We start from the raw sequence: 14,396 nt of genomic DNA, 5'->3' as shown, positions 1-14,396 counted from the left end.
GATATCATCCACCTTTTTCTACCACTCCATTTTGTCTGAAATTTAGTCACCTTAATCACTCTTTACTATAAAGCCCCACAATTTAAACACCAGGCAATTACAGTGTATGGTGTTTTAGCCCTAATGAACCTCTTTCATTACACAGAATATTTTCATGGCAGGCCTGCCTCTAATATTTATGGGACCAGGTAAGAATACAAATGGAGGCCAGTGCACCATGTGCAACTATTTGAACACTATGCTTGTCAGTGTTGGAACCACAAATTGGAACACTAAGAAAAGGGAAATCTAAGCGTGATGCCACTTATTATGCAAAACAATACTTTGTTATGCAAAATTCTATTGCATTCAAGAGGAAGAATTTGACAAGTTAACTAATTTGTTTTCTCTGTTACCTAAGCACCTCTGCTAAAATTCTGCTTGGACTCCAGTCTCTGTCTGATATGGGCAGCTGTACCACCCACAAATTTTCACTGCATTTGGAGTCATACTTTTTGTTTTGAAGACACAGGGCAAGAGATAGGAAGAAGTGTTTCCCAGGGGCCTGAGTAGTGTTATTCATGAGAGAGGGTACCAATGGTCATGGGCCAATATTCTGCATCAGATCAGGAGTGGCAGAGGCACCTGTGTGTTTTTGAATAAATAAATGTGTGGGTTTATGATATACACAGTCCTTTAAATGATACATATGATGTATAAAGTCCAGGATAAGGGCCTCTCCAACCCAGGTCTAAATGAAGTAGTGCTTAGTGATGTAAGGAATTTAATATCAAGCCCATTTGCAGGGCGATGTAGATGGCTATGTTTCTGCTGGAATTTCTTCAGCTTAGAGAATTGTAGCAAATATGTAAGTTTGACTTTCCCAAAAACTAGGTGTGGCAGTGTTAAGAAGACATTTTAAAGAAAGGAAATAGGAAACATATACAAAAAAGAGCAGAGCAGTGAGCCACCATGTTTCCATTTATCCAGCTCCAACAATTACCACCTCATGGTCAATCTTGTTTCATGTATACTTCTCTCATTCCCCTTCCCTCAGTGAAGTATTTTGAAACGAATCCTAGATGTCTTATCATTACTTCCTACATACATATATATGTGTGTGTATAATATTCTTAAAAAGATTCTATTATCCAGTTATTCCTAATTGAACATTTTAGTTTCATCCTTGTGAAAGGCACGGTACGGATTTCACTTTTAAGCAGGAAAACGATTTCCCATGAAGAAACAGTGTTGTAGTGTTATGTTTGAAGTTACAAGATGTGAGGAGGGGGCAATGTGCATGTATAGTTAAAGCTACACTTAATCCATTTGTGGAGCTTGGCTCCAAGAACGGCAAATTTCGGTCCTAGCTGACCTGGTGGCAGTGAACTTGAGACCTCACTACAAGGGTTTCATTTTTTTCTCCCTAATCTCTCGAAGGCAAGCTGTGGGAAGGAGACCGAGTTGCTCTGCTGTGTCAAGGCATGTTTAAACTTGTTTCTTTTTCCAAAATGTACAAGTTGCTAAGAGAACCATGGATTTACATGAACAAGTCCTGGGAGAGACTTAATTTTAAGAACTGCCCAGGTCAGAGAAATTCCTTCATTTCAGGTCATGTTCGGGCCGTGGGCCGTCCTGACAGGTTTGCCCGGCGTGCTAGGGGTCAGAGGCTTCAGCCGCGACTTCGTGCCTGGGTCTTGCGTAGCTCCAGTGGCTCCCAGGCGACATAGGGCGTTTCCTCTTTTCCCGGCCTTGTAAAGTTTTGTTTTGATTCTTAGTTCCCGGTCAAGGAGAGACACCCTGTTGACCAAAGGTTTCTCAGAGTCTCCTCGGGTGGCTGGAAGCCAAGTTTCCCTGATCCCAGTTGGCCCAGACTTAGGTCCTTTGGAGATACTCCAAGGCCGGGGAAGTGAAACCTGTGAGGAGGAATAGAGTGGGCAGCCAGGTAGCCGGCTCCACAGCTGCTGGCTGGCTCCTCTCTCCGTTCCGTCCCTGGGCCAGTACCCTTCACACCGCAAAGGGTGCGGGCCTCCCCGGTGACTCCTAGGGACCTGGTTCTCCACCATTCCCAAGAGAACACTCAGCCTCAGCCGCACCCGCGCTGGGGAGTGAGGAAGGCAACTAAAACCCCGGCATGCAGTCCGAAGCGCATGCGCAACCGGGCCGTGGCGTTTAAGTGCTGGCCTGCGGCGGCAGCCGCTAGGTGGCGCATGCGCCCTAGAGGGCGCGGGCCGGTCTCCGGCAAGAAGGCGGCGGCAGCGGCGGTGGCGGTGGCGGCGGCGGCGCGGTGAAAGGCGGGGGCGCCGAGGGGGCCGGACCCGTGTTTACACAGCGGCGGGCGGGCGCGGACGAGGAACCCGGCGCGGCGGTGGCGGCGACGGCGGCGGCGGCGGCGGCGGTGGCAGGATGGTCATGGCGCATTTCGTGGAGAATTTTTGGGTAAGAGAAGGATGTTGGAAATTGTGTGGGTTTCAGAGTCCGCGACTTTCTGCGCCTGACCTCGGCCTGCGTGCGCTTCGAGCGGCGGCGGCGGCGGCTCCGCGGGCTGGGCGGGCGTCCTCGGACCGCCGCCGCTGGGTCCTGCCTGGATGAAGCCCGGCGGGCGTCGGGTCACCGGCCGCCCCGGCTCGCAGGCCCGCAGCCCTTGCGGGGGGCGGAGGCTGTCAGCACGGCCCCTCAGCCCGCGGCAGGGACGCCGAGGGGCCGCCCGCCGCCAGCCGCCAGCGCTGGGACAAAGCGCCGGATGGGGCGGGAGATGGGATCCGGCCCCGCCGGAGGCTCGGGGCGCCGGGCATTCTCCGCGGCCGCCCCCAGCTGTGCGCGGCCGGCTACTGCCGGCCGGACCCGGCTGAGGGGCTCTCCTCCTTCCCGCACCGCAGTCCCCCATCTTAACCCGTTTGCTCCCTCCGTCCCCCATTTCCACTGGAAATCCCGTGCGGGCTTGGGCTGGATCAGCACTTCCTCTCGGCCTTGCAGCTCGGATCTTTGGTCTGCGTCCAGGACTTTGCCTCTGGGCCTGTTCGCAAAGCGTATAAAAGTTGAATTTAATGTAACTGAATTCCTTGGGCTTAAGTGCACCGAGACTTCCCGTTGTCCCCTGTGCTCCTTCCCCTTCCTCATTCTTTCCACACCCCTCCTACCTCAGTGTTAGTATTAGGTGTTTCTTTGAGAAGGACTTCCCAGTCTTCCTGTGGAGTGTTTTTTTTTTTTTTTGCAGTTACTGTTTTTTGTAATGGGAAGTATGGATGAGCCATGCCTGGGGAAGTAACATGTTATTCAGGTATCTTAGGTGAATCTCGTTTTATGTCCGGACAGTTCCAAGTACTACAATTCCATTCTAGTTAAGATTTAGAAATATTTAAAGGAGTAATCTTTCAGTGAATAAGAAGTGTCTTAAATCCTTTTTTCTAGGAGTCTCAAGCATGGATTTACTTAGTAATCCAATCAGTTCATAGTCACTTGTCTTGTTTCTTGTTTTCCACAAGCGGCATAAATACCAGACATTACTTTTTTTTTAAACAGCTTTATTGAGGTACAGTTAACATCCATATAGCACAGCCACTTAAGTGTACAATTGAAAGATATTTTCTTTGTTCATGGAATTGTGCACACATCACCACAATCAATTTTAGAACAACTTCACCTCAGAAAGAATCCCTGTATCAGCAGTCACTACCCATTTTCCTCCTACCTCAGCCCTAGGTAACTAACGAATCTGTAGATTTTTGTCTCTATGGATTTATCTGTTTTGGACATATATAAATGGGGTCATATATGTGGTCCTTTGTGACCTTCTTTCACTTAGCGTGATTCCAAGTTTCATCCACAATGTAACATGGGTCAGTACTTATTTCCCTTGGCATATACATGCCATTTTTATTATTCGTATGTCATTGGTGATAGATACTTGACTTGGTTGTTTCCACTTTTTGCTGAATAATGAATGAGTGTTCATAATAACGAATAATGAACATTGTCAAGAACATTTTTGTACAAGTTTTTGTGTGAACATGCGTCTTCATTTCTTTTGGGAATGAAATTGCTTGGTCACATTGTAACTCAGTTCAACATTTCGAGGAACTGCCGAACTGTTTTCCAAGATTTCAAAGACATTTTACAAACCCACTGACAATGTCTGAGGGTTCCAGTTTTTCCACATGCTGGGCAACACTTATCTGTCTTTTTTATTATAGTGGATGGATGTGAAATGTGTCCTTGTGGTTTTGATTTGCCATTCTCTGATGGCTAACGATGTTGAGCATCTTGTGCTATTGCCTATTTATATATTTCTTTGAAGAAATATGTTTAGATCCACTGCCCGTTTTTAGATGGGGTTATTTGTCTTTTTATTGTTGTTTCATAAGTGTTCTATTTATATTCTGGGTATGTCTTTTATCAGATATATGATTTTGTAAATATTTTCTCCCATTCTGTGGGTTGTCTTTATTGATCGTGTCCTTTGAAGCACAGAGGTTTTAAATTTTAATGAAGTCTTGATGAAGTCCAATTGATCTAATTTTTCTGTTATCATTTATGCTTTTGTTGTCTTATATAAGACATCTTAACTAACCCAAGGACACAGATTTACTCCTATGTTTTGTATGGGTTTTATAGTTTTAGTACTTAACCTTTAGGCCTATGATCCATTCAAAGTTAATTTTTGTGTATGCTGCCAGAAAAGGTCAATTTAATTCTTTCACTAGTGAGTGGGTATTTTGTCATGTTAATGAGGACTTTGAGACCTACACCTAATGGGCTAGAGGTTGAATCAGCCAATGACCAATAATTTAGTCAATAATGACTATGCAGTGAAGCCCTCACAAAACCCAGAAGAGCTTGCTCTCTCTGTTCGGTTGCATCCTGCTTCTTCCCGCTCTTCTTGGTCGGAGAAAGAAAGCCTCCACATGCCACCAAGTCAGGCCCCAAGCTCCACTAGGATAGAAGCTCCTTTATTTGGGGCCTTGCCCTATGTCTCTCTTCATCTGGCTGTTAACTGGTATCCTTTAGGATATCCTTTGTTAAACTGGTAAATGTTAAGTGTTTTTCTGAGTTCTATAAGCTGCTCTGGCAAATTAATGGAACCTTAGGGGAAGGTCGTGGAAAGCTCCAGTCGGTAGCCAGTAGGTCAGAAGCAAAGGTAACTGCTTAGGGCTTGCGACCGGAGTCTGGAGTGGGGGGTGAAAGGCAGTTTTGTAGGATGGAGTCCTTAACCTGGGAATCTGGTGCTGTCTCCAGGCAGACAGCATCAGAATTGAGTTGAGTTTTCCAACACCGTGCTTGTGTTGGAGAATTGCTTGATGTAAGTATGTGTGGGAATACCCCTCCCACATATTTACATACATTGGAATCTGGTACCCGAATGAACTTACACTATTACTGCTGTGTATAATATTGTGGCTGTTATACATGTATATAGGTAAGAAATATACCATCTCATTTGGTGTTGGAGGTGTATCAAGTTGTTCCAGCACCACTTGTTGAAAATGCTTTTCTTTCTGCATTCAATGTTCTTGGCATCCTTGTTAAAAATAATATGTTGACCATCTATGGTCATGGGTTTGTTTCTGGATTTTCATTTTCATTTCGTTGCCTGTCCTAATGCTAGCACCACTCTGTTTTTATTACAATAGCTTTGTAGGAGGTTTGGAATCAATAAGTATGAGCCCTCCAGTTTTGGTCCTCTTTTTCTGTTTCAGCTATTCTGGGTCCCTTACAATTTCATATGAATTTTAGGTTTTGCCTATCAATTCTGTTAGTTAATTAAAGTATAGTTGGATACACAGCCTATCAATTTTAGACTTTAGGTTTTACAGTAGCAATTAAAAATTTTTTAAGGATCCTTTAAAAATTGACATATTTATAATGTTTTGCATATGTTTTGGTGCATGAATGTGTTTTTGAAGTTTGCTAACTTAATTCCAAATTGCGTAGTAACATTTTAAAGTTAGTTGTCTTTTGTTTTTTGTTAATTGAGCTTAGAATATAGCCTAGCTTGAGTTTTCGGCAATTAATGAATAATGCTTCTATAAACAAGTTTTTGCATGCTTTTTGCTTGTGTCTCTTCATAGAGGAACAGGAGTAAATTTGGGTATCTGAAATCTAGAGAGAATACCAAGTCTGATTTATGTTTGTCTTTGCCTTCATTTCCACTATTTGAGTACAAATAGTTAGATTACATTTTAATTTACTTCCAATCCTGGAATTGGGACTGATAGCTCTCTAAATTGGAGCTTAAAAAGCTCCAAAAGAGGGCTAACTGAACTAGGAAAGTCTAGAAACTAAATAAATAACTTCAGACAATTTGATAGTTTTCTGTTGAAGACAACTTAAAAATTTATGTATTCCAGGATCATTTATAAAATCAATTCTTAAAATAGGGAACTTAATATAATAATTCCACCTTTCTCCCCCAATATTTAAGGTGGCACTGTCAGAACAAAATAAATCTTGTCAAAGTGCGGTGATGGGAACCTTTAAAGTTTAAGGTTTCTAGTGAAACAACCTATTAATTGTTTTTTTACCCTGCATAAAGACAAACCTTTTTGTTGTGGCATTTTGTTAGAGCAAAGTTTGAATTATTGAAACTCTCTTCAGGTTCTTTTGAGAGCAGCACATCCTGTCTTTTTCTACACAGTTTTATTTTCCTAAAGCTATATGCTACATTATAAATTTTTTCTTAATACTGTACTTTGAAGAGAAAAATGTATTCAGCACTTCCTACACAGCAGGTGTTTTGTTGCTGATAAGTCAGTTTTTGCCACAAAGGGTAGTGCCGTTGATAATCAAGTTGAAAATGTTATTCTTCTGTCTTAAAATTGGACAGCAAAAATAATTTTGATAACAGAAATTTACACCATTGCCTTTAATATATAAAAACAGTTGTTAGCCTTTCAAAAGATTATGTAACTTTAAAAAGTTATTGACAAATATTACAGTGAGGAAATGTCACTATACACTGCTTCTTTCTTAGAGTTGATTGCTAGTTTATAATACTCTTGAGATTGTGTCAACATTGTGCTATACTAATTAAAATGGGTTTGTATTTTTATATAAACCCATTTTTTTAAATTCAGGAGTTAAAAAATGTTTTTTAAGGAATAGATTTCATAATGGAAAAAATAAGCAAGCACAACGTACCTGATGTAATACCTTATAAACTTAATTTTACATAATCCCAGTCTGTATAAGATATGAAGAAATCTGCCAGAGACACCAGGTTTCTTTAACATGCATCACATTGTAATGACATTTTTAGTTAGGCGATTTTTTCCAAAGATTATCTCTAGTCAGCTCATTAAGAGAGAATGAGTAGCAATTATTTTAGGTATTTTTATCCTGAAGTTTTAATTTTTTTCCTTATTTCTTTTACTATTTAGTTAATACAGAAATCTCATTCTACTTACTCATGGCTCTCACTGGTATTGTCATACTTTACTTTTAAATAAAATTGCAGCTGTTTGTTATATATCCAAAATTTGATATATCATTACACAGATAAGCTGGGAGGATTAACTTTTTAAAAAAAATCTGCGGTTACTATTAATAGGACTTTGGAATGCAAAATATTATTATGTTTTTGCTTGATTATTTAATCTAAATTTAGTATCCTGATTGAGACTAACAACCATGCATAACCACACACACACACAAACACAGTCTTTGAGGTTATTTATCTATATGAAAATTTAAAAACACATACCATTAGAAAATTAGTTGAGGTGACAATAGAAATACAGAATGTAGACTTTGTTTTTATAACTTGAAATTTCCAAGTATAGTAGTTGGGGTACCTGCTTAGGATATGACCCAACTGGATGATATACTAAAATTTTAAAAAGTATATATGTGTATATATTTACATATATACATTAATTAACAGATTTGCAAAATTTACATGATTCAGTATTTAAAAGGTACAGAAAGGAATGTAGTATAATATATCTGTCCTTTTCTGCAGCCATAGAGAGCTCCCCAAATGCACTATTACCAATTTCTTATGTAACCTTCCAGACATGACCTATGTATATATACAATCAAAGAACATACACCAAGTTAAAATATGTTTTGTGTAACTGTTTGCTAGTTACCCATGCCCAAATTGGACTCTTATCAAGCTATGAAAATGCATATTACAGATTCACCTAACTTGATTCAAGTAGACTTGACAGGTAGACATTATAAAATTACAGTAGTTTAGATGGCACTAGATTTTATTGTGAGGCCCTTAGATATTTTTTTGGGAGGTGGAGTAGTTTATGTTGTATTTTTGAGTCACAGGAGAAATTTGAAAGTGAGTAATTGGTACAGATTTGGCTGCATAAGTTCATTTTGGGAAGGATTTTAGAACAGTGATACAAAAAGGTAAAAATTATTACTTGATAGGTAAAACACAGAAGAATATAGACAAAAATAAAATGTATAGTCTTCTATCTTACAGTATTTTCTTTGAAAACACGAAATTCAAAATGGGTTCTACTATATATTCTATATCTTGGTATTTTCAAATGATGTTACCATCAAGCATTTTTCTTGTTTGTTTAATATTCTTTGAAACTATTTTCAGTGACTTGCATAGGTTTCCATGGAATGGATAGGTCGTAATTTTTTTTTAAGCCACTCACCTTTTTGGACATTTAGTTACGTCTAGTTTCTGTTTTTGTTTTCTTCCTTTTATGAATTATGAGGCTGAGATTTAAGTATTAATGTGAAAAAGATGACAGTTTAAGAAGGTAGCCTTCTCTGTCTTTGCAAGCATAGACTGAAGTTTTTGAGAAAGCTGAAATTGTTTTATTTTTTTTAATTTTGGAAGTAATGAAAATTACATTCACTTACAGAATATTACAGAAAAATTGAAAGATAGGAAAACAAATTTTCTCACAACTGTTTGCCCCTGCTATTTTTGTTGAAAATATATAATATCAATTTAGATGGCTTTAAGGACTTAACTTGAAGAGATGAGTTATAATTAAGAAGATAGGGGAAGAGTATCTGAGAGGTGAGAAAACAGTTTTTTTTAGTGTAACGAGATTCATTTCTTTGAGTCAACCAACAAACATATTTAAGTGACTTTTGTACTGGCATCAAGTACTTTATAACTGCTGAGCAGTGCTCATTTTACATCTTTAGTCACTGTTTTATTTCATTTTTTTTATTTGGAAGTATCATTGGTATCCAATCTTATATTGGCTTCAAGTGTACAACACAGTGGTTCAACAGTTACCCATATTATTAAATCCTCACCCTCCACTGATGTAGTTACTATGTGTCAGCATAGGAAGATGTTACAGAATCATTACGTTCTCCATGCTGTACTGTCATCCCTATGACCAACTTATATTATGATTGACAATTTTTTGCCCCTTTATCTCCCTCACCCTTCCTACCCACCCACCGCAACCCCTCCCCTATAGCAGTTACCAGTCACTTCTGAGTTTCTGTGAGTCTGCTGCTATTTTGTTCATTTTGTTTTGTTTTGTTTTTAGATTCCACACACAAATGAAGTTATGTGGTATTTGTCTTTCTCCACCTGGTTTATTTCACTTAACCTAATACCCTCTAGGTCCTCCCATGTTGTTGCAAATGTCAGGATTTCTTTTTTTCATGGCTGAATAACATTCCATTGTGTATAAGTACCACATCTTCTTTATCCAGTCATCTATTGATGGAGACTTAGGTTGCTTCCATAACTTGGCTGTTGTAAATAATGCAGCAGTAAACGTGGGAGTGCATATATCTCTTTGACTCTGGGATTTTGTTTTCTTTAGGTAAATTCCTAGGAGTAGAATTACTGGGTTGTATGGTATTTCATTTTTAGTTTTTTGAGGAACCTCGATGCTGCTTTCCACAGTGACTGCACCAGTTGACATTCCCACCAACAGTGTAAGGAGGGTTCCCATTTCTCCACATCCTTGCCAACACTTGTTATTTCTCATCTTTTTGGGTAGTGGCCATTATTCTACCTGGTGTGAAGTGATATCTCATTGAGGTTTTGTTTTGCATTTCTTTGATAATTAGTGATGAGCATTATTTCATGTGCCTGTTGGCCATCTGTAGTTCTTATTTGGAAAAACATCTGTTCAGGTCCTCTGGCCATTTTTTAATTGGGTTATTTGTTCTTTGGGTGTTGAGGCATGAGTTCTTTATATATTTTGCATCTTAACCCCTTATCAGATTGACTCATTTACAAGTATATTCTCCCATACTTTAGGTTGCCTTTTGTTCTGCTGATGCTGTCCTTTACTGCACCAAAGTTTTTTAGTATGATGTAGTCCCACTTGTTCATTTTTTATTCTGTTTCCCTTGCCTGGGGAGATGTGACCAGGAAAAAATTGCTCATGCTTATGTTCAAGAGATTTTTGTCTCTATTTTCTTCGAGAGTTTTATGGTTTCATGACTTACATTCAGGTCTTTGATCCATTTCAAGTTTACTTCTGTGTATGGAGTTAGACAGTAATCCAGTTTCATGCTCTTTCATGTAGCTGTCCAGTTTTCCCAGCATCAGTTAACTGCCTTTTCCTCATTGCATATTCATGGCTCCATTATCATATATTTATTGACCATATATGCATGGGTTTATATCTGGGCTCTCTATTCTGTTCCATTGATCTGTGGGTCTGTTCTTGTGCTAGTACCATACTGTTTTGGTTACTGTAGCTTTGTAGTACAGCTTGAAGTGAGGGCACATAATGCCCTCAGCTTTGTTCTTTCTCAGGATGGCTTTGGCTATTTGGAATCTTTTGTGGTTCCATATGAATTTAAGGATTTTTTGCTCTAGTTCATTGAAAAATGCCATTGGTATTTTAATAGGGATTGAATTGAGTCTCTACATTGCTTTAGGCAGGGTGGCCATTTTGACAATATTAATTCTTCCTATCCATGATCATGGGATAGATTTCCCTGTGTCTTCTCTAATTTCTTTCATGAGTGTCTTACAATTTTCCGAGTACAGGTCTTCAGGTCTTTCATCTCCTTGGTTAGGTTTATTCCTGGGTGTTTTATTCTTTCTGATGCAGTTGTAAATGGAACTCTTTTCCTGATTTATTTTTCTGATAGTTCATTGTTAGTATACAGGACAACAACAGATTTCTGTGTGTTAATTTTGTATCCTGCAGCTTTGCTGACAATCCAGTTATTAGTTCTTAACAGTTTTTTGGTGGAGTCTTTAGGATTTTCTGTTGTAATATTATGTCTTCTGCAAATAGTGACAGTTCACTGTTTTCTGCTTTAGCAATATCTTGTCATTAGCTGTGCAGGATAGTTTTATTGATCATGTCTGAAAATTTCAGTGTATAAATATAACTAACATTTACTGGAAGAGATTGTAACTTGTGGTTGAATGTCTTGTTTACTTATAGAAAAACTGCTTGCATTTATTTTTATCCTTTTCTTTCTAGCAGTTTTCAAGGCAAAAGTGTTACTGGAGAGCTGTTATTGCATATTTGTTGAATTCCCATCAAAAGCATCTAGAAAATTCTTCACTAGAGGGACCATTGTTCAAAGAAAAAAATAGCCTTAAAATTATTTAAATGTTTTGTTATGCTTTTCAGAGCAGGCAGGTTAAAGTGAGACTATACCAAACACATATTAATGTTATATTTTGCAGTGACTTGTCCAAGGTTATCTAATAAATGTCAGTGAGAGTTCCAGTAAAAGGAAAACTAAAGAGGTGGAAGTGGTATTTATTTTTGAGGTATTTTGGAGTTGAGAGGAAGGTTTAGGCATGTTGCTGTTTATAGGAGAGCAGCTCCTGACTCTTCCCTTTCCAAAATCTTTTTTACAAAAATTAAGAAGTAAACTAAGTAAAATCAACTTTTAAATTCATATTTTGATTGTATGGTTTATACTCTATTGCCTTTTTTCCAGCTCCTGAGCTCATGAGAAGTGAAGAATAGCTAGATTTAGTATTTTTAGTGTTTAATTTACTGTTGTCCTTTAAGGTTCTTTGAAGGTGAAGTTTCAAACCATTAACTAAAATCTGTGGGAGTTATAGCTTTGTGTTTTTCCACCATTAGTATTGCAGTATCTTTAAAAACCCAGGTACATAAACGGTTCTATTTTTCATTAAAAAATGAATGTGATAGCATTGTTAGTAGAGACATGAATGTTTTTCTTCAAGTGTAAATAGATTGTATTTTGTATCTATTTTTAACACTTCCTAAGTACAAAATCATGTTATAAAGGTAACCAGAAAAGGATACCTTTGAGTCTCCAAAATAGGTTTGATGACTTATTTAGACTTTTTACTTGAAAAAGGATATCTCACTTGTAGACTGTATTAGACTAAAAAAATATCTTTGGTGACTTTACTTAACAACTTAACTATCTTTTCAGTTAAATCTCAGTTAATAATTCAGGTGTAAAACAATTTGCATAATATCTTATTTTCGTATTAAAAACTAACATTTAATTGTGTGTATGCAAAAAGGAATCTGGTAATAGAACAAACTGTTAACTGCAGTGATGTTGTTTAAATTAGAATGTTAAGAGGAGAGGGAACAGTAGGTTCTGAAAGGACCTGTATGATTCTGGACTTGTATCTTCAGAGGATGATGAAACTTTGCCTTCTGTAATTATAATTTCTAATATATGTAGTTTTTATAAGGAATTATTTCAAAGATTTATAATGCTTGTTTGTATTGGGTTAATGAAATTTTATTTGCTCCAGGTCAAAGTCAGTGGATTTTCTGGGAGAGTGCTACCTCTTAAAATGTATTGAGACCAGCAGATAAAAGAGCCTGTCTTAGTGTAAACTATTGTTGATTATGCTTCTTGGACCAGCAGTGGTATTCATAGCTGTTTTTGTCAGTTAATACTGAAAATTTCTTTGCAAGAATTTATTAGTATTTACTTAACTTTTTGACTTTATTGAGATATGTTTTACATATTATATTCACAGATATGTGCAGTCATCATTGCAGTTAATATTAAAACATTTTTTATTACCTCAAAAAGAAGCTGTATACCCTTTTATCACTTCCTACCTCACCCCTCCCCAAGCAACCCATTAATCTACTTTCTGTCTCTATAGATTTCCCTATTATGGTCTTTAATATAAGTGGAATAATATAGTATATGGTCTTTTGTGACTGACTACTTTCTCAGCATGGTGTTTTTAGGGTTCATCAGTGTTGTAGCATGTGTCAGTACGTCATTCCTCTTATGGCTGAATAATACTCTGGTGTATGGATATATCACATATTGCTTATCCATTGTCCATTGATGGACATTTGGGTTGTTTTTGTCTTTTGGCTATTTCAAATAATGCTGCTTTAAACATTTGCTTACAAAATATTTTCTGGACATATGTATTTACTTAAATGTTTGTTAAACTAATGAATAAGCCAGCTGAAGATAAGCTTTCCACTGATGAGAAAATACCTACTCTTAAAAATCTAGCTGTTTGGTTATGGGTTTCTTTTTTAGGGGTGATGATAATGTTCTGAAATTGATTGTGGGGATGGTGGCACAAGTCTGTAAATATCCTTAAAATTACTGCATTGAGTACTTTAAATGGTGAATTGTATGGTGTGTGAATTATATCTCAAAACTTATAGAAAAGGAAAATCTAAAAATTTGAGCAGCAGCAGAAGAAAAACAAGCCATAATAATCAAGATTTAATGTCAACAGTTGTAGTATATTGGGGAGAAAATTGCATTTTAAAAACTGCTGTCGTGGTAGCTTTTAACTCAGTTACTTCTGTATTAAAGTCTTAGCTTATTTATTTACTTACTATGAAATTTTTTAGAATTAGAAAGTTAATCTGTGCTGATCATTCCACTACCCAGAAATAATTTTGTTAGAAGCTTGCTGTATATGCTTTCAGATTCCTTTTGTGTATATGTTATTTTTTATCAATGAAAATGAAATCCTACTATGTATACTGTTTTGCACCTTGCTTTTTCAAAAAAAGTCTCATTGAAACATATTTTATGTATCATAAAATATGTCCATTTTAAGTGTACAATTCATTCATTTTTTTGTAAGTTTAAGTTGTGCGATCATCATCGTAAATCAGTTTTAGGACATTTTCATCCTCTTAATAATTAAATCTCTCCCCCTCTTTTATAGTCAGTGCTCTTTTCCACCCTTAGCTCTAGGCAGCCACTAAATCCACTTTCTTTGTAGATTTGCCTGTTCTGGACACTTCATGTAAATGGAATCATACAATATGTGGTCTCCTATGTCTGACTTGTTTCACTTAATAAAGTGTTTGATTCATCCATTAAATTGTGTGTGTCAGTGTTTGTTCCTTTTTATTGCTGAATTATATTCCATTGTATAGATATACCTCATTTTGTCTATCCATTGATCAGTTGATGGACATTTAAGTTGTTCCCAACATTAGGTTATTTTTGGCTATTATGATAATTGAGTCTTTTTTCCATTGACAGTATATCTGGACAGATTTTTAAAATTA

The 14,396-nt window shown here is 37.5% G+C and overlaps 1 protein-coding gene across 1 annotated transcript in view; it reads left to right on the top strand.

Annotated features, from left to right (window-relative positions):
• The first annotated feature begins 2,251 nt into the window (after positions 1–2,251).
• The window catches only part of FCHO2 (FCH and mu domain containing endocytic adaptor 2), a 123,333-nt gene continuing 111,188 nt past the window's right edge, over positions 2,252–14,396 (top strand). Inside the window, exon 1 of the mRNA XM_057494400.1 lies at positions 2,252–2,418. Coding sequence (XP_057350383.1) covers positions 2,386–2,418 — 33 coding nt within the window. The 5' untranslated portion in view covers positions 2,252–2,385. The remainder of the gene's footprint in view (positions 2,419–14,396) is intronic.

This window comes from Manis pentadactyla, chromosome 2 (genome assembly GCF_030020395.1).
Source record: "Manis pentadactyla isolate mManPen7 chromosome 2, mManPen7.hap1, whole genome shotgun sequence".
Lineage (NCBI taxonomy): Eukaryota > Metazoa > Chordata > Mammalia > Pholidota > Manidae > Manis > Manis pentadactyla.
Note: the sequence above shows the minus strand (reverse complement) of the source record. Positions and strands in the feature narration are given on the sequence as shown.